The sequence below is a fragment of the Carlito syrichta genome, unplaced genomic scaffold (assembly GCF_000164805.1).
Source record: "Carlito syrichta isolate Samal-C Ts95f unplaced genomic scaffold, Tarsius_syrichta-2.0.1 Scaffold135732, whole genome shotgun sequence".
NCBI classification, from domain to species: Eukaryota; Metazoa; Chordata; class Mammalia; order Primates; family Tarsiidae; genus Carlito; species Carlito syrichta.
The window spans coordinates 355,619-375,722 of NW_007079828.1; the positions used below are offsets into that span (position 1 = coordinate 355,619).

At 44.7% G+C, this 20,104-nt stretch overlaps 1 protein-coding gene across 3 annotated transcripts in view; it reads right to left on the reverse strand.

Annotated features, from left to right (window-relative positions):
• GLRA1 (glycine receptor alpha 1) overlaps positions 1 to 17,768 on the reverse strand; it is a 114,258-nt gene extending 96,490 nt beyond the window's left edge. For 2 of the 3 annotated variants that reach the window (XM_021708307.1, XM_008049547.1), the window contains exon 1: positions 17,419 to 17,762. Coding sequence is in view for 2 of the 3 variants with exons in the window: in XM_008049547.1 (XP_008047738.1) it covers positions 17,419 to 17,474 (56 nt within the window). In the remaining variant the exon portion in view is untranslated. Of the gene's footprint in view, positions 1 to 17,418 lie in introns of all 3 variants that reach the window. The other variant, XM_008049548.1, reaches the window with a different exon arrangement.
• Between the last annotated feature and the right edge of the window lie 2,336 nt (positions 17,769 to 20,104).

Sequence of the window (20,104 nt, forward strand, 5' to 3'; positions counted from 1 at the left end):
GGAAGGGGAGGATGGGGAGGGGAGGAAGAGGAGAGAGAAAAGAAAGAGGGGAGAGGAAAGAAGAGGATAGGGGAAGAGGAGGAGAGGAGAGAAGGAAGGGGAGGGTGGGGGGGGGAAGAGGTGGAGGGGAGAAGGAGGAGGGGAGGGAAGGATGGGGAAGGGAAAGAGGAGAGGAGAGGGGAGGGAGGAGGAGTTCTATAGTCTGGGAACCTCTACAGTCAACCAACTGGTTCCAAGTGGCGGGAAGGCCAGCAGGACCTGTAAAGGAGGTGGCTGCTGGACACATGTAAGACAAGACTGCTTCAACCATTAGAGCCACCCAACAATGGAAGAAGCTGCCTTAGCAGATGTCACTGGGAGTGAAGGCTGAACTTTTACCTGGTAGCACGTGTAAGGCTGGAAGCTGAGGAAGGGGTGGGACTTTATGTTCTTGAAAGTTGCTCAGCCTCCCTGAGCCTCAGTTTCTTCATCTATAAACTGGAGGTGCTATCTAACTTTAGACCTAATTTTAGAATGGTTGAAGAGTTAAAAAATACAGAGAAATTATTTAGCCAAGAACTTGATACACAGAAGTTGCTCTTTATATATCAGGTGAACAATTAGCTGATCTTTCTATTTGTATCTGGCTCTCATTTATATGGTGGCACTGTCTACTCACTTCTTCACTGGGGTCAGGCTCAGATTTGGAGAGAGGTCACCTCCAGAGCAGGTATCTACCTCCCTTCTGCAGTGGCAGGTGCCTGCTGGTTTCCGCCACCTCAGGCAAATGACAGGTTGGATTTTAAAACAAGGGAAGAGGAATAGCAAAAGGGAGGATGTTTAGACTGAAATGCTAAGCAACAGAATGGATATTATCCGGAGAGAGTCGAGAACCACATCAGCATATTGATGAAATATCAGCTGTTTCTGAAGAGCCCACTTTGTGTCCAGTGCTGTGCCATGTATTAAGGGCTGTTCCACCAATTGGAGGCCCGCCTTTGCCTGGAGGCCTGGGGTGGGTCAGACCAGTGTGAAGAAATTAGCTGATAGGGCTGAGTGTCATTCAGTGCTGCATCTTTTCGTTTGGGTTGTAGCCCCAGGCAGTTAGAGAAGGGGTGCTCAGAGGCAGGGGCTGGAGAAGACAACCTTGGAAGTTCACTTTCTGGCCCAGGATTTTCTCCTTTTGGTGGTTCCCAGGACTCTTTCAAGCAGGTGCAATGTGGTCATGCTGCTGTTGTGGCTCCCTTGGGCACATTCTCCAGTCATTCCCCCAGGACATCCCCCAGATCCTGGGGATCTGCCAATGTTGTTGTCCATTGTCTGGTTTGGAGGAGGAGGAGGAGGAGGGAGGGGGGAGGAGGAAGAGGAGAAGGGGGAGGAGAAGAAGGAGGGGGAAGGGAAGGAGAGGGAAGGGAAGGAGGACTGGGAGAGAAAAGAGGAGGAGCGGGAGGGAGAGAAGGAGGAGGGGGAAGGAGAGGGGGAAGGGAGAGGGAAGAGGAGAAAGGGGATAGGGAAAAGGAAGAGGGAGGGAGGAAAGAGGAGGAGGAGTCACACCTCTGAGATCCTTCCTGACATATCTGCTTCCAATGTTTGAGAACAAGTCCCATATTCTTTCTTATTTTCTTTTGTCTCTTCATAAATCCCTTAGTGGTAGATGGAAAGAAAACCAGGACTTTGAGTGGAAGAACTGTGGGGGAGGTGTGGTGTCAAGTTCTCCCCACCATCCCTGCCCTGTTGGGGAAGGCTGCGGTTTGGGGTGAGCCCCTCAGTTTTCTTCCTCAGAGACTGTATCTACTTTCTCCACGCTCCCCCACTGTGTTTCTGTCCACAGTCTTTCTCCACGTGAAGACTTTGAACTTGAATTGGTGAGACCTGGATTGGTAAGATCACTGCTCTAGTCTCTTCATTCACAAAATGGGGATGATAACTGTACTTACTTCATAGGCTGCTGTAAAGATGAAATGATTAATACATATCGAGGTTTTAGGAAAATTTTTGGCATAGACATTCTAAGCATATGTTGTTTGCTAATTTATTAATTATGAATTTTGCTGTTTAGAGGAATTCCTGACCATAAGGTGAAGGGTTGAGGGCTACAGATGTCATTCTAGCATGAGAAGGGAAATAAAACTACAGATATAACCCAAATAGACACTTGTGGGCAAATTAGACAAAGGGTACCCTGATCTCAACTGCGTCCTGCCTGCCTGCTGACTGTGTTCACTCTTTACTCAAATGTGCCATCTTTTCTTCAATGATATGAATTCGAATTGCAACTCAAGTTCATGACTCACCCTGACAGGCTGTTTGGAACTTAAATGTAAAGGGAGACCTTGCTCAGAACCGACCCAGTTTCACAAGTCCTTCTGACACTTTCCACTTTCTCCAATGGTGGCGTCTGAGATAGAAGGGTAGTGTGCAGTACTCGCCAAGCCAAAATTACCTGCACAACATCTCATGAGTTTTACCCAATTTATGTACTGTTTTACTTTGATTTTTAATATTAACACTGTTAATATCATAATGGAATTGGTGAATTATGCTACCTAGTAATAAACAATTAATGAATGACTAAAGTTAAAGAAAATGATGCTGTTCTACTGTAATGTATCTTGCACACTATCAGTGCAACATACCAGATTTTATGGACTTGGAAATAAGATTTTAGGAAATTGGAGGTCTCAGTTTTTCTCTGACTGGGCATTCATTTACTAGTGACTTTGAGTAAGTCCCTTCTCCTCTGACCTCAGTTTCCCCCGGGAACTGAGGAAATTGGGCCAGATAATTCTTTCCATCTCTAACTTTTTTGGTTATGAATAGGAGTATTCTATGAAATTGCACAATGCATTTGGTAGTGCTCCTGTCACCCTGATGAGAATATGTCCCATCTGTCACTTTGTTCTGAAAACCCAAATCTATAGCATAATTCTGACCTCCTGTTTTGCAATGACCTTGTACTTCCAGCCCAATGACTTTAGTGGGAACACCAACTGCTACTTGAGCAGAAACTTCCTCTAAGTGTACCAAATGGTTTCTGCCTCTAGGACAGGGCACTGCTTTGGATCACTCCAAATGTCTTTTTCCCCTACCTGGTGCAGGCTGTCTTCTATTAAGTTGGGCTCCAAGTTTGTTTGAATGCCCATGCTTTCTGATATCCTCTCTTTTTTTTTTTTTGAGTCGGGGTCTTACTCTGTCATCCATGCCGGAGTACAGCGGCACGATCACAGCTCACCATAGTCTTGATCTTCTGGGCACAGATGATCTTCCTGCCTCAGCCTCTTGAGTGACTGAGAATACAGGTTTGTGCCACCATTCCTGGCTAATTTTTTTTTTTTTTTGTAGAGATGAGGTTTCACTATGTTGCCTGGGTTGGTCTCAAACCCCTGGGTGCAAGCACACTTCCTTCCTTAGACTCCCAAAGTGCTGGGATTATTGGTGTTAACCACAATGCCCAGCTTGACATCCTCTTTTTTGTAAAAAATTTTTTTCAGTTTTCAAAAGCAATATATATATAAAAGCATTCAAGCATTACAGAAATATTTAATGCAGAAAATAAAAGTTCCCCATAGCCTCATTCTCAAGAGATAATAACAACGATGACAGTGTTGAGTCCATTTCTCTAGATATTTTTCCCATGTGAGAACAAAAAATACATATAAAAATAGAAAAACAGGATCATCTATACAGACTGTTTTGCTACTTGCCTTCCCATTATTTAATCCTTTGTCTTGGCTGTTTTGGACTTCTCCACATGGAATGACGTCACCTGCCTGTGGCACTAACTCACTGACCACATGACCTTGGATGAATCATTGCTCCTTCCAGGGCTTTAATGTCCTCACCCATCACAGGGAACAGTCCTCTCCTACCCGTCCATCTCCCATGGGAGATCATGGGTGGAGGAAAGTATAGGCATACTGGCAATGGGCTCCAGTGACGCTTCTCTTGTCCTATTGTCCTGTTTTATAACACTGGCCAGGCCCTGATATTCTATAGTTTCTCAACTTGTGTATGTGTTTGTATGCCCTTCTAGAAATTAAGCAGCTTGGGAACAGGGGCCATGACTCCTCTGTTCATCAAAGCATCCATCGCCAGAACCTAAGACAATTGCTGCTTATGGTAGGAATTCAGAAATATATTTTGGATGATGAACAAATTATCCACTCTCAGTTGGGCTTGTAATTGATAGAGGGCCCTCCGGGACAGAATGGCACAGAGCAGGACTAGACTGAGTCAGGCAGCAGGGGATGGCTGGCCCACCTGTGTTCTTGGGCTCACCACGCAGCCTGTTCTGCAAACCTTTTTCCTTTGCCTGAATCACTGTCTTGGCACTCTTTTCCACCTGGTAAATTTTTCATTCTTGATGGCCCAGTTTAATTGTCCTGAGTCCTTTGAAATTGTCTTCAAGTTTCTACTATCTCCCCACCTCTAGACTGTTAGTCAGTCTCTTTTTTATGCTTCTAGCCCACCTATGCCACTTTAATGACAGTAATAATGGTTTTCCTCCTTTGTAGGGTTGCTATGTGTCATCTGTAGTGTTAACACTCTACATGCCTTCTCTCATTTGATACTTATGGCAATCTGTCATGAAGGAATAATTATTACTCCCATTTTCAGATAAGGAAAGCTGAGGTTTAGGAATCTTTATTTATTTATTTATTTTTGAGTTGGAGTCTCACTCCGTCACCCAGACTAGACCTGCTGGGCTCCGGCGATCCTTCCGCCTCCGCCTTCCAAGTAGCTGGAGCTACAGGCACGCGCTACCACGCCCAGCTAATTTTTTTGATTTATTGTAGAGATGAGGTCTCGCCAAGTTGCCCAGGTGGGTCTTGAACCCACAGACTCAGGCAATCCACTCACCTCAGCCCCCCAAAGCACGGGGTGACAGGCTAAGCCGCCGAGCCCGGGTGAGGCTTAGGAATCTTAAAAACAATCTTGCTCCAAGGCATATACCTAGCAAGTAGTATAGCCAGGATTTCAGAATATACATGAATGACGCCCAAGTTAGGGGTTTGAACTGTTGGGCCCTCCATAAGCCAACTTAAGAATTGTGCAGTGACAGCTGGGAAGACCCAGAATCTTTACATGGTCCAGTCTCATTTTAGGCGTGGAAAAACTGAGACCAGTTACAGCGTCATAGCAGAGTTTACAGGGGAGGAGAATCTTCCCAGCCTGTCCAGTTTTGAGGCAGCACAGAGCATTGCATCTCTTACCTGGCCTCATCACCTTGTTTCAGGAGGTGCAGCTTTTCATGTCCCAAGGTATATTCAATTCATTCCTTCAAGCCCCCTCTCTCTGGACATGGTGCAATCTTTTTCTTGAGGTTTTTTTGTTGTTGTTGTTGCAAATTTGTATTTGTTTTTGAGAGTTTTATTATTTTAAAAAGAGAGATGGGGTTTTGCTATGTTCCCCAGGTTGGTCTTGGACTCCCAACCTCATGTGATCCTCTTGCCTCAGCCTTCCAAAGTGCTGGGATTATTGGTGTGAGCCACCATGCCTGGCCCCATTTTTTTAAAAAACCAGATGTTTTAGGTCACATTGTGGAAACTACCTCCAATGAAGTCCATGCTTTCTGCACAATTAAAATAATTTAAGAAAGTTTGCCTTGTCCTGTGGAAGGGGTTTCTCTGCAGGCGTGGGTCATGGTGGGATGCAACCTTATCTGCAGTGGTTCAGATGTTTCCAGAGGCCTGGAGTTTGGACACACCCTGCCAAACAGCAGGGATAAGGTTGAGCAATCGACTTGCCGCAATAACCAGGGAGCTGGGACTGAGCTGCCACATCCAGCTCACACTCATACTGTGACTCATTTCTTGGAGCAAAAAGGGGTCATGGTGAAACACAGCAGTACTTTGGGGTTGGTTGGCTGGAATCTTCCAGGTCCCGAGCTTCGGCAGAGCCAATTTAAGGAGGGCAGGAGCAGGCATGTGGGGACAAAGCAGTTTGATTCAGTAAACACTGAGTGTCTGATCCGCATGAACCGCTGGGATGACACCATCTATGAGGGGGAAGTGGAACCACTGACAGCTCTGGGAAGCACCAGAGAACTGCCTCTTGTTTTCTTGTTCACCTTTCACATGCACCAGGAAATTCTAGCCTTTGAGGGTCTTACAATCCAAGAGAAAAGTTAGAAGGGCACCCAAATGTGTGTAAAGTCACTTTGAGGCTCAGAAAGTTTGAGCAGACTGCTGGGATCACACAACAAGAAAGGGACAGAGGCAGGATTCAAAATCAGATGAGGGGAGGGGTTTTTCTAGATTTCTGGAGCGGGTAGGGAACAGCATGAGTTAACACACAGAGGTGAGACTTGGAGACATATTACTTCTGAACAAGAAGTCCGTTAGGGGCTGGAATTCGGTTTGTGTGAAGTCCTGGAGCTGGAAGGAGAGGTGTGGCGTGTGGCTGCATGTGGTGAACTGAGAGTTTTGTGTCTTTCTGAAAGCTGCACTCACCAGAGGAGGATAGCGCAGCAGCAGAATGGGCGAGGTCCGTCAGCATGCTCGCCAATGAGGTCTCGCAGAGTGATAAAAGGGAACTTGCAGAACACGGTGTATGCAATAAGCCCAGAAGCAGCTTGCGACTGTGGCACAGCAGTTAGAGGCTCTCAAAGCCATGCTGCCTGGATGCCAATCCGGCACTGCCACTCCCAAGCTGGGTGACCCTGGGAAAATGATTTAACCTCATTTGTACTATGAGGCGAATAATAGTATTTCCTGTTTTGAGGATTACCTGTGCAGCTCTTTGAAAGGTGTCAGACAGATAGCAAGCACTCATGTTTTGTTATTTTATGTTATTAAACTCATTTGAGAGGACGAATAACAAACTTTTAAGTGACTTATCCTAGGAGTAAGATTTCTGTGCATTTTAATTTTAAATGGATTGCCTTATGTTGTTCAATATTTTACAACAAACAAATATTGGTCATGAAGAAAACAAAACAACAGAAAACAAAACAACCAGCCAGCAGGTCTATTTCAAGAGTTGGTATTAGGAAACTTTAGCCTGGATAATTTAAAAATAAATTTTTTGTAGACATGAGGGGCTCACTGTGTTGCCCAGCTTGGCCTTGAACTCTTGGCCTCAAGGGATCACCCTGCCTTAGCCTCCCAAAGAGGAGACTTTATTTTCATTGTATTTTTTTTCTTACTAGCAACAGGGCTTCTAGGAACACACTGGGAGATGTCTCTGGTGTCATCAGAGCTCTATTGGAACTAGGTATCTGAGATGGCATTGTTTGGGCTTCCCACAGATCACATCAGGAGTGATGCTGGAGGCTATCAAGGAGGGCTGGCCCAGTCCCTGCCTATCCCCATTTGGCTCTCCCACCTCCTCTGGACTGGGTGTGGTTTCCTGGCCTAGGGATGTTCTGAGAAGCCCTTTGGGTTTGGGGCACGCAGTGAGACCTCTAGTGCTGGAGTGAGACTCCTCTCCAACCTCTCATAGGAAGATAAGGGAGACTGGGGACACTCAGTTCTGTGTGTCTAGGGGTTAGAGGGTGCAGCGGAAAAGGTCTTTGGTCTGAGTACAAGGGACCAACATTTATAATAATTCTGTTCCTGGGCCAGAGATTAGGCTGCCTTTCTTCCCTACCTGCCAACTTGGTCAGAAATTCTCTCCCATCATCCTAGATAGCTCTGTTGATGGAACTGTCTTGGTCACAAGGCAGGTGGGACAAGGAGAAAGGATGCTTTGCAGCAAACTGTCTCCACCCCTCTACAGAGCTCTGACTGTGCAACTTTGTGATGGGGGTGGAAGTTAGTGCCATTCCCCTCCTGGTGAAGGATGGAGGTTGAAAACTCTTATCTATTTATAAATGCACATTAGCTTTGTTACTATCCAGAACCACCTGCAAGAGATTAGCTCTTAATTATCTGGAGATGCAAAGTCGTCTTTTTCATCTCCCTCATCCGTTTCAGTCCCCTCCCTCCTCCACCCTGTTCATTCTCGGAAGAACAGTGGCAGTGTAGCGGTTAAAACAGTGTTTTCTGTAGTCTGATTTTAAAACTTGGCTCTGCCTCTTATTAGTTGCCTTACGCGGGGCAAGTTACATATCCTCTTTATGTCTCAGTTTTGTCACCTGTAAAATGGGCATGCAATAGTATTGTCATCTTAGGATTTTTGTGAGAATCATGAGATGGGGCATGTGGTTTCTTAAAATAGTAGCTAGCATTCAATAAACACTTGACACATGCTGATTATTATTAATGAGATGTGGTCAAGGATGAGATGGGGCATCGTGAAGGAAGGCAAGAGAGAAGGTTCAGGAAGAAAGGAACATTTGCTTGCGGTATCTATTAACATAAGGGATGCACATACCCTGGGCTCTAGCCCTTCCCTTTCTTGTTACCTGCCTGGAGAAATGCCATATGTGCTCACAAAGATGTAAGTACACTGTGATTATGCAGCACTGTTTGCAGAGGAAGAATTAGAAAAAAGTATAACTGTCCATAATTAGGGAATGACTAGAAAACAATGCGACTTCCATAGCATATAATGCTCTGCAGTGGTTAAAAGAATGAGGTGGAACTGTCTGCCTCACCAGGAAAGGCATCCCTAGACATGTTGCTGAAAAGTGAACAAAGCAAATTACAAAGTTATCTGGGCAACATGATTCCATGAAACAATTGTAAGCATATTTTGATAGTCACACACATGTATGGTATGTATATATAATAAATACAAATAAAAAATGAAAAAATTATCAAGAAGGATAAAGGCTGGAAGGGACCTGGAGGTCATTATCAAGGGGGATTTCAGGCTTAAGTCTAGTATTAGAATTTCTTAAAAAGAGGATATGTGTGAATATTGTACAATGAAAAATGATCAAGAACAGAGAAATGTCTATCTAGCTAAGAATAGGAAGAATATGACTTTCTCTAATCAAAGCCTGATGAAAAATGACCATCTCTTCTTTCCTAGGCTTCTTTCCGCCCTATGGTCCACTGGCAGAGGGGGATGGCTATTCAATTGATATCTGCACCAGCTCACAGGGACTGCAGTTTAAGAGGAATACATCTATCTATCTCTCTATCTCTCTATCTATCTACCTATCCATCTATCTAATATATCTCTATCCTTCCATCCATCTACTATCTATGTATCCATCCATCCATTCATCCATCCATCACCCTATCTAATCTATCTGTCTATCTATCTGTCTATCTATCTATCTATCTATCTATCTATCTATCTATCTATCTATCTATCTATCTGTCTAGTCAACTATCTATCATCTTGTATGTTTCTCCATCTGTCTATCTGTCTGTCTATCTGCCTGTCTGTCTATCTACGTATCATCTATCTATCTCAGGATAGTGAGCTGGGAGCAACACAATCTGTATTTGAATCTGGGCTTTACTCTGAGATGAATAGTGTGGTTACTTGCTGTTATCAAAAGACGTCACTTTCTCTCCAAGTCTCAGTTTCCTGAGCTCTAAAATGGGGGTAGTGAGCATTGTCCTGTATCTAATTTTTAAGATGACTGTGATAGGAGAACGTAGTTGCAAAACACTCTATAAACTGTCAAGTGCTTTTGTAAGGGAGTACTGCAAATCTGCCTGGCCGCCAGGCTTGCGGCGGCCTTGCCGCATTCCTCTGGAGCTGAGAATGTTGCAGAACCAAGCACACAGCAATAAACACACAGCTCTCAAAAGACTGAAGATCAGAGCAGTGACTCCATTTGGTGTATAAAATATGAACACGCTTTGTGAAAAGGCTGTCAGGTCAGAGGGAAAGAAAAGAAGGAAGGGTTTGGTCCTGAGGTCAGACAGATGGTAGGATGGGGCAGCGGTTTTTGAATATCTGGGAACCCTGATCAAGCCTCTCGTTATACAACGTGCACAGGAAGGTTGGTAGGCAAGATCACTTTGGAGAAAGAAATTGCAGATTCACGCTTTCTGACCATCTTGATTCCCTTCCTTTATCAATCATGACATACCCTACATACCTACATTGCTATGTCCCAGAGCCCTTGGGTGCCAGGAGTTCAAGTCCATTCTTTGGGTGCCCCTCTCTTTATCCAGCATCAGACAGAGTTCCCAGTGGCATGGATGAGAGTTTTTGATGCACTGGATTTCAGGATCAAGGCCACCAGTTTAGGATAGGGGTAGCTCCCTGAGGAGCACTCCTGAAGTGCAAGTGTGGTTATACGAGTATTTGTGAAGGAGGACAAAGTGTGAGGATAGAAGGAAAGTGCCATGACTGAATCAGGACACAAGGGGTTTATCAACTGCACGAGGGGTAATACATCTGGGGACTTTGCAGGTGTTTGACTTTGGAGGAGCTCTGTCATTCACTCTATAACCCTGAGAAAGTTATTTATCCCTTCCACATCTGCAAAATACAAGTGCTGATCTTTGTCAGGGGTTCTCGATCAGAATGATTTAGAGTCTCACTCTGCAAACCTTCAGTCCGAGGAAGAATTGGCATCAGAATCACCAGTGGGGGGTGGGGGAGGGATGTTAGAAATGTGGATTCTCAGGACTTCCTGAGTCAGAATCTGTATCTCAGTGAGATTCTCAGGTGACTTCTCTGCACACTGGTATTTGAAAAGCACCAACTTTGAGACTCTTGTTATTGTGACAGGTTTCTGGGTCCCCATTCTGAGAGATTCCATTTCAGTAGTTTGAAAAGATGATGGGAATTTGTATTTAATTTAATTTTTAAAACCACTTTATTGAGATGTGACTGACAAACAAAAAGCTGCATATAGTGAATGTATACAACTTGATGATTTTGAGGTAAGCATACACTTGTGAAACCATCACCACAATCAATGCCATAAACATATCCATCACCCCCAAAAGTTTCCTCTTGTCTTTTTATTTATTATTTCTATTGTTACTGCTATTTGCAATAAGAATATTTAATAAAAGATCATCTACCTTCCTAACAAATTTTCAAGAATCTTTTTGGCAAGCCCCTCACAGCTAGCCTTGAGAGCTGTCGGATTCTAGAACTGATAAGAGTCCTTCCTGCCCCAAGAGTCTGTGATTCTATTGATACTTGAGGCACTCTGAAGGCCAGTGGGTAAACGGGTGGGAGTGTGGAGGATGGACTTTCGAGGAAGGGTGCAGAGGCCTTCAGGTGCCTGTGACTTGCCTAGAAGGTGAGGCGGGGATTTGCTGCCCAGAGCTGCTGCCCATTTCACGGCTGGGATTAATGGTTGTCAGCAGCTCCCCGTTAAGATGGTAAACTAATTTAGCAGGGGACACTGAAAAACAGCCGAATTCAAAGGCACAGAATGGTAATCTAATTGCACTGAATTAGCCTTGGGAGACTCGGACAATATCAACTTCAGAAAACCACAAAGGGATCCTTTATGCAGAGTTTCAAAAGCATTGGGGCCCTAGCACCCCTTCTAAGGGCTTGATTACAAAGCATAGGCGCTGTGTGGATAAGCCCTTCTCCCGGCATCTCAGGGCATTGTTCTCTTCTAATGTGCTTTCTCAATGAATGTGTTGGCTGGCTCTATGCTGTTTTCAGTTGTGGGTGTTAAGCTTAATGGGGGAGTTGGTTTAGGGAGACAGCTGGAGTTCCCCATCAGTCTTGTGAACACCATCCATGCCTGTGGCCTTGTCCACAGATAAGTGCATTTTCTAGTGGGTTTTTCTGGCTTGTTTTGAGGCCCTTCTCATTTCTTAAAACCGGACTTTTCCATAACCAAGGTGGTTTCCTTTTAATAGTTCTTTGTTGTATAGCATGTTTATGTTCATTGCCCAATTTATTCGTGATCCTATCAATTTTTAAGAAGAAAAAAACTCTCGGTTAGTGTGTGTTCGTGGTATGATTTGGAACTTACAAAGATCAATGGCAATTTGGGAACCAAGAAAAAAGGGAACATAGGATTGTGAAGGTTTGTCTCTGACCTGCATTTCATTCATTCTTCTGCAGCAAATTACAAACCTTGAACTGCACAAGCAGTTTACATTTCTTCTACATCCCTCCTGGGAGTTGGAGTCCTAGTCTCTGCTTGCACACCTCCACCAATAGGGATGGTCACTATCACTGAGAGTCCATTGCACCCTTTGATAGAGCTGCCAGAAAGTTCTGATTTACACTGAGTCAGAATTTGTGTGTGCATTAAAAAAGAAATCTGCTAGTGTCCTGATTCTTCTCTTGAAGCTATATAGAATAAATCAAATCTAATGTTTCCCAATATGGGGTCCCTGGGTAGCTAAGAGGTTCATGAAATAATAATGAGGATTCAGAATCCATTTTAAACATTTCAAAGACTCTAACAAATTGCATATTTACTTGTGACAAGGCTCTATGGATTCACTAAAAAGTATCACATGTCTTTATTTTGGTTTTTTCTTAGGTCAACTCAGTGTGGTGACATTGCAAATCCCATCATATTTAGTATTTCTGGCAATTACACAGACCTTTGATTAATAAAGGTGGGAAAAATAAGTTATGACTAATGGGATAACTCTCCATAGAATGAAGTTGATTAGTGAGGTCCTTTCCTCAATTCTTTCTGATTTATGAGTCTGAACATACTTCAATGTGGCTATTTCTTATAATAATTGAAGTACGTTGCAATAACCATGAACAATACTATGCTATCATGGAAGAGGTTGGGGGGAGGTAATTCTGACTTGCCACAGCTAAAACTGATTTTAGAGAGTGGTTGGTCAGATCCCTTTATTTTATAGCTGGGGCAAGTGAGGGCCAGGAAGGTCATGAAGCTCTCTCAAGGTCATGCCACTAGCTGAATTCTGGATCCCATGTCTCCTGCCCTTTGGGCCAAGGCCACTTTGTCTAAAGCATGCTTTAAAACCTGCAGAATAGCGTCAAGATATCCAGGCAGGGAGACAGAGCCATCCATCTTAAAAATCATGCCGGCTTCTGCCAGCTGATGAAGGGAAATCAAGTTAATGACGCCCACATAAATGTGATGTTGTCACAGGACGTGTACATGGGCTGCCTGGAGGGGTGTTCTGTGGGCCCTCTGAAGAACAAAACAGGGGTTTTAATGCACCTTTAAAGGGAGCAGTGTCTCTTTTCATCTACAAGGACAGGGATGGTGGCACCTGCCCCTGTAGAGTGCTTAGTTTAGGACTGAACACAAAAATACATGATAATAAGTTCCTAGGGAAGAATTGAAGGCAGCGTCACCGCCGAAGCCAATTCCTCTTAAGCCTTTGTGGATCTGGGCCCCTGTCTTTGATAGAGATCTTATCAGGGACTGAAGAGAACTTAGAAGTGTCAGTTTCAGTAGTTTGAGTTTGGTAAAAAAGCTGAGTCTCCGCGAGAGGAAGAGACTTGCTACGGCCAGGCTGCAGGGTGGAAACAGAGCTGCTCTCCAAGCAGGGGCTCCCTAGTCATAGCCCAACTTCTTCCCACTGCACCACAGGGCCGCAACCTCTTTCAGAAGGCAATCTCAAGCACGAGTGTCCTAAATTCCCTCTGCTCAGGTCCTGATCAGCTTTTCTTGCAGAAGTTATGTGCTGATTCATAACTTCATTTGCTGGCTGAGGGTCCCTGTCCAAGCCATCCCTCAGGAACAAAAACATGACGTTTTCTTTGGGTTCCTAAGCCAAAAAAGGGAGTGGACGGGTTGAAAGTTTGATTGGCCCTAATGCAAACTTGCCCAAGGAGTTTCTTTTCAAAGGAAAAGGTCCTTGGCCCATTTCAGAAGCTCCGAGACACTTTCCGCAGTACCAAAATACAGCAGGCAAGATTCAAGGCAGAATATATTTATGCTACCAGGAAGAAAGACTTAGGTGGTCATCTTCCCCTCTCGACAAGCTTGGAGACAAGGAAGCCAGAGGAGCCTCCTCAAGGAAAAGCCCATTTACTTCCCAACTGGGTGCTTTTTTTTAAGGACTGACAGATGAAACAATGCATTTGTCATGCTCCTTTTGATCCTAGAGTGTATGGAAACATCTTCTCTTCAAGGTTTTGATGACCTTTCTTAGCAACTGAGTGGCGTATTCAGTACAAACCCCTGTGCCAGGAAGCATCTCCTGGGATGGAAGGTGGAAATGGTGTGTATAGAAAAGCTGGTCATCTTTTGGGAAAACCACCCATGGATGAGAACTGGTCCAGCTCTCTGCCTTTATTCTCTTCTCAAGCACAAGCGAGGTCCCTTTTTGTTTCACTGGCGTGTTTTGTAAGTTTCATAAGTGGCATTTTCTCATGAAATAGAAAGCTAGACTTTCCTCCTCAATTATAATGAATCCGTCAGAGCAACTGGTTAAAAATTTGATCATTCTGTACTGTGACTTGAAACTTTGGGCAACTTTGTCTGCTCTACCTCCCTGGACAGATATTTGGCAATGTCTGGAGACATTTTTTGATTGTCATAACTTGGGGAAGGAGTGCTACTGGCACCAGAGATATTGCTAAACATCCTACAATGTACCCAGGATGACCCCCCATAACAAAGAATTATCCAGTTCAAAAATGTCAATAGTGTGATTGAGAAATATGGTTATATACCATGAGTCTGTTTGCATACTCAGAAGGCAAGATTATCTAGGGTTCATATTGGGCCTGTCCCAGACAGTATGTGCTCTGGGGAAATTCCCTTTGGTATGGTAGAAGATTTGAAAGAAATGCGCTTCTACAACTAAAAAAATATTTTTGCCTATTTTTTTGATCAGTCTGAATATAATGCCCCATCCCCAACTGAAAAGAAGGAACACAATTTAGGTTATTGAATCTTAGAATGTTACTTACAGAATTTCAGGACCTCAGGTTTTAAAAATATCAGAGCAGAAACTCCAGCCAAATCACCTCATCTTACTTATGGGGACACAGATGAGGACCACGCATTGCTGTTTGTCCCCCAGGACCCTGTGTCTCCCTTTCGGAGGCCTCAGTTCCTGTTCTGTGTTGGCACCGCAGAAGATTTCTGCCTCACTCATTTCGATTGTTGTTTTGTTTGTTTTGCTGTCGTTATTGCCATTTCGCTGGTTACATGCTGATGCAGCAGCACATCTGTGATCAAGAGACTTTCCTATCCCCTAGGTTTTCCCAACAAGGTGAGCAGCTGGCATCATCTAATCTAAGGAATACCTGGGTGTCTGGGATGGTCGGATTGGTCCATTCCAACACAGTGTCTGTCCCTCGGGGATAAAGGGGTTATTGACACAGAACCTACAAGGGAGCTGCCAGCCTCCGTTTAGCCCCACATACACTCCAATAAGCCCCCAGATTATAATGCTTCTGTATTTTACCTAAAATTTTAAAAATGAGGGTGTTAGAAGTGAAAATATCAATTAAACAAAAACAGCCTAACACTTTACCTCCTTGTAACCTTTCCCCCCCATCTCTCTGAAATAGCTGAGGCTATTTCCTGAGTTCAATTATTATTTGTATTATTGTTTTGCATTTCAAAAATGAACCCCTACTCCTCTAATGAAGTAATCATTTCTATATTTCTATATATTGGTACCACTGCCTTTCCAGCTCTCCATAGTCATGACCCTTCTTTCCTTAGAAACACATGCAGTGATACCCTATATCCACTTTGGCTCCTGCGTGCCTTCACATACATAGGGGAAAGAGACACAGGGTGACATTTCCTGATAGGCCACTACCACTTGACTTGAAGAATTAACATGGGGGATTTATAACCTTATGAAAAAGACTCCAATGCAGACCTTTTAGACCGAGTCTCCTTTTTGTAAAAGACAATGCAAGAGGAAAGTCAAACACTGCATACTGTTCATCAAAAAAAAAAAAAAAAAAAAAAAAGAATGTGTGTTGGGGGAAGAATGAGTGCTTGGTCCTATTCGTTTACTCTTTAATCTCTCTGGTTCAGTTCTGTCTCCTGTAAGCCAAACAGAGAATCAATTTTTGCATACAAATGTTACAAAGTGCCCCACCTCCACAGCATTTTATAGTTCTACTAGGTATGTAGGGGAGAAAGGATCTGGTATTATGAACAGGACATGTCCTGCCCTTTCCCCCATAAGGTAGCCACATTTTGATATATCTGACAAGGCCTAGATTGCTGTGGTTTTTTCATTCTGTCTGACTCCCTGAATATTTACATTTGTGTTGTAGTTAGGACTCTGTGGCCTGTCAAAGAATTACTTGAATTGGAGGTTAGAAGCTTTAGCATTGGATATCTCCGAGTTGGGCTGAGGGTCTTTTCTTCATCTCCAGAGAAAGACATGGAGAGAGGCTCATATATAGAAACTCACAATTTGGAGGTGTCATTCATTTAATAAACCAGCCAATGGATTAGTCAAGCCAACAATTCCTATGCAGTGTAATAATACAAGAATTATTTGCTGTTTGTGTTGGGAGAGGATAATACCTGGTGGTCAATTATCTTTAAAAACAACCTGGAATGGGCTTTTTGGATGGCTGTTAATCCAATGCCACAGCAAAATGTGAGAGACAGGCATCTAAAACGAGGAAGATTAATCATCCCTGCAGGTCATGGAAGAATAATAATTTTTTCCAATTCATATAAATGGAATTTATCACAACATCTCTGAAGATGGCATGATTCACCCACTTACAAAAGAACGATCTATTTCAATGCTTCTTGAAGAAGTGATTTTTCATTTTTCACTTGAACTAACACAAGAATGTCAAGGCTGTAGGCAGAACATTTTAACCTGGGAGACAATGGATGAGGAACTCAGTCGCTGACTCAGGTATAGGCATACATTTAAAAACAAAACAAGAATTGTTCATCAGTTCAAGATCTGCAGCTCGCAAAGTAGAGTTTGGAAAGGTGGGTGGGGGAAAGGAGGCAGTCAAAGTTTCAAAAGGGAAATGTTTCCTAAGATGTTTGTAAATGGATCCACTCTGCACCCAACTTTAGGGCTTTACAAACTGAGGTCATAACACTACTCTTTCCAAGCACTAAGCCTCAGTAACCACCCTCCCTCCCCGCAGAAAAAGAAAACAACAACAGCAAAACAAAAACAACAACAACAAAAAAAGAGAGAGAGAGAGAGAATGAAATGCTCTGTGTCCAGCGAGTTTGAGTGCAACCTTCTCCGTCACCGCTAGTTGTCACTTGGCTCCCAGACGGGAGAGCTGAGGTTTTCGGCACTGCGGTTAGGGAGAATGCAGTCCTAATTAAACTGAGTAACTCCTAAAGCTTCCCCTTAAAGTCCTCAGCCGAGTGAGAGCCAATATGCAGGGGGTCGGGGACCAGTGGTGGTGAGGGGGTGTAACAGGCAGAAGGGCAAACAAATCACAAGACACAGACACACAGCTGCCAGAACAGCGACTGTCTGAGACCTACACGCACCAGCCAGACACCCTGAGGCCGGGGGGGTGGGGTGGGTGGTGGGGGGGGACAGGAGGGAGAAGGGGGCCAGAGGGAGGCGGGAGATGGAAGGACCCGATTGCAGTGGTATACAACACCCCTCTGCCCCCAAATGAGGGGACCAGTGACAGAGTCAGCCTCCATTCGCCTTCCCCCCCCATTTCCATCAGAGCTGTGGTCAGTAGAAAATTGCATACCTGAAGAATACAATGGTCTCCCAAAGGTAGAGTCGAAGAGTGTTGAAGCTATACATTTTTCAGGTCCTTGTGCTTTGTAGTCCACGAGTTATGGGGGCAAAAAGGTTTCAAATTGGCACTTACAAAACCAGAAAGCGCTCTTGAAAAAAAAATAATCCAGATGTTACGGAGAGGCGGGGAACAGGGGCGCGCAGGGGGAGCCCCAGATGGAATTGGAGCGAGGGGCTGTGGGTACCACGGACAGCGGCGGCTGCGGAGCGTTTCAGCACCACGGAGAGCGTCCAGCCCTGCTTTTCAGGAGCGCGAAGAGTATAGCTGTTTGTCCAACTCCAGCGTGTCTGCTGGCTCCCTGCGGCGCTGGGGAGGCACGTTTGGGGGTGGGTATATTTCCTTTCTTTCTTTCTTTCTTTCTTTTTTTTTTTTTACCCCTGTTTTTCTGTTTAAACGGCCAGCTCCATGCAAGGAAAAAAAAATCTTCTATGGAGATCAGAGCGCAGATCTCGGACCGTTAGGCTGGCCGAGCATCTCGGGTAGAGAGGTTGTAGGGCTCCGGGGCCGGCCCGAGGGGTTCGCGGCGAGGGGGACGCGGTTGACGGCGCTGCCTTCAGTGGAATCTCGGGGAGTGCGCCAGGCTGGCGCAGCGCGATCGGGTCCCGGAATCTCGTCCCCCTGCCTCCGTGCCGTTCTGCTGTCGCCTTGCGGTTCCTGCTTCCTGGTCCCCGCCGAATAAGTTATGATCGCTGCAGGAAAGGTGTCCCATCGCTCGGGGCTGCAGGCGTGAGCGCGCCCAGGGCAAGTTTCAGGGGCTGCCGGGGTTCATAGTACCCCGCGGGGCGCAGAAGCCAACAGCTTCAGATGCATCTCGGTTTTCTGAGCTCGCCCATCTCCGTTTGGTCAGGACTCTTTCAGGTCTTCAGACTTTCTTACTGCATTAATTTAACAAACTGGTGGCATGGGGGATGGGGGGGCGATGGCCGATGGGAGGGGGTTGAGAGGGAAAAAAGGGGGGAAAACTCCTCAGTATCTTCAAACCCTCCCACTTGAGGTGCTCATTGGCCCGCGGCTGCGAAAACCAGATCTTCTCCCGGAATTCAGCCAATGGCGTGTTAGACTCTGGGTTCAGTTTAACGCTTAGAATGCCAGACGAGATCTGTGTCCCCCTCCACTCCCCCACCCCAGCTTATATGCGTGCAGGCGGTGGGGTGAGGAAGGTTATGGAGTTAATCTCTGGAGGTCTCTCAAAATGCTGCCTTGATTTTTAGAAACTGTAGGTTCATGTGAGTAAAACACTCCTCCTTCAAATGTGTTTCTGGGTTCAATTTATCATTTTAAACGAGTAAAGTTGAACCAGATCCCTGATTTTTCAAAGAGCTCTGAAGCTATAATATTTGGCTCCAGAAGGAAAGGAGAGATTTCCAAAAAGAAGTCTGGTGGATAAAGGTAGACTCCTACCAGGGCCACTGCGGCAGCGAAATTCCTTGAGCAGTTTCCAGGGTTAAGAGGGAGTTGGGTGGCTGGCCCCTTTAGGGAGATAAGAAAAATATGCCCTCTTGTCCAACTGGACAGGAGACAGTTTAATTTATCTTCTATAAGCTGAGGAAACTGAACCTTACAGAGCTTGAGGTTTGTCCCAAATTGATGGCAGAGCCAAGTTGTACACACAGATATCCAGTACTTATGACATCCCATTCCCTGCATTTCCCACCTCCCCCCTGTTTTCCCACCTTATTTGAGTCTTAGAAAGCAGCTATACTTTTCACTCTGGAGCCCATCTGGGGAGGTGGAGTTAATCAGATTTTCTCCAAGCTATGGGACTTTAGTGGATAAATAGACTCCGAAGGATTTTCTGGGCGATTTGAACTCCCTGGGACTCTGGGGACTCTCCCTCCCAAGGCTACTGAAAATGGTCGACCTCTCCTCCTGTTATAACACAGTAACTTTAGGAAGTCTTTGAAGGTTTTGAAGCTGGTTTTCCCTAAAATACTTCTCAAATGCTCAGCTCCCCCTCAAGACCAGGCCTGGAAAGCTTTGCTTACCAAACTCCGGCCAGCAGGATTCCCCCACTTCTCCTCAACACCAACAGCGCACTCCACATGACTCTTCCTTTCAATGGCTCCCACATTCCAGAATTTCCATCATGCTCTGAGTAGTGACTGAGAAGGAAGCTCTGCTTTGATAGTGAATACCCACGGTCTGTGTTCAAATAGTATCAAGTTCAATTTATATGAAGTCAGAAACAAATTTATATACACACCTTGTATATTGTGTATGTAATCAAGAGCTAGCCTTTACTAGCATGCTTTCTATGTACCAGGCACGATTGTGCATCCATATAATCTTATTTACTTTTCACAGCCACCTTGAGGTAAACATTATCTTTGCACATGTTTGTGTACATGTATGGGTGTACATCTGTGAGTATGCTTGGGCAAAACCAGCATGTAGATTACTGTGCACACAAATGTATTTGTGGTTTGTATCCTGCCTGATTCTGAAGTGGATTTTAAGTGCATATGTGTGTTTGTGCATTTGTGTTTGTAGATGGGTCTCTCTCCACATAGTCATATATATGTGTGTCCACGTGTGTCATGGTAGTGTCCCTATAGCTACTGAAAGAAGCAGTGAGCAGGCAGTTTTGCCCTAGTCCCATACTTGGCTAGGTCAGGCGTGGATGCAGTGTATGGAA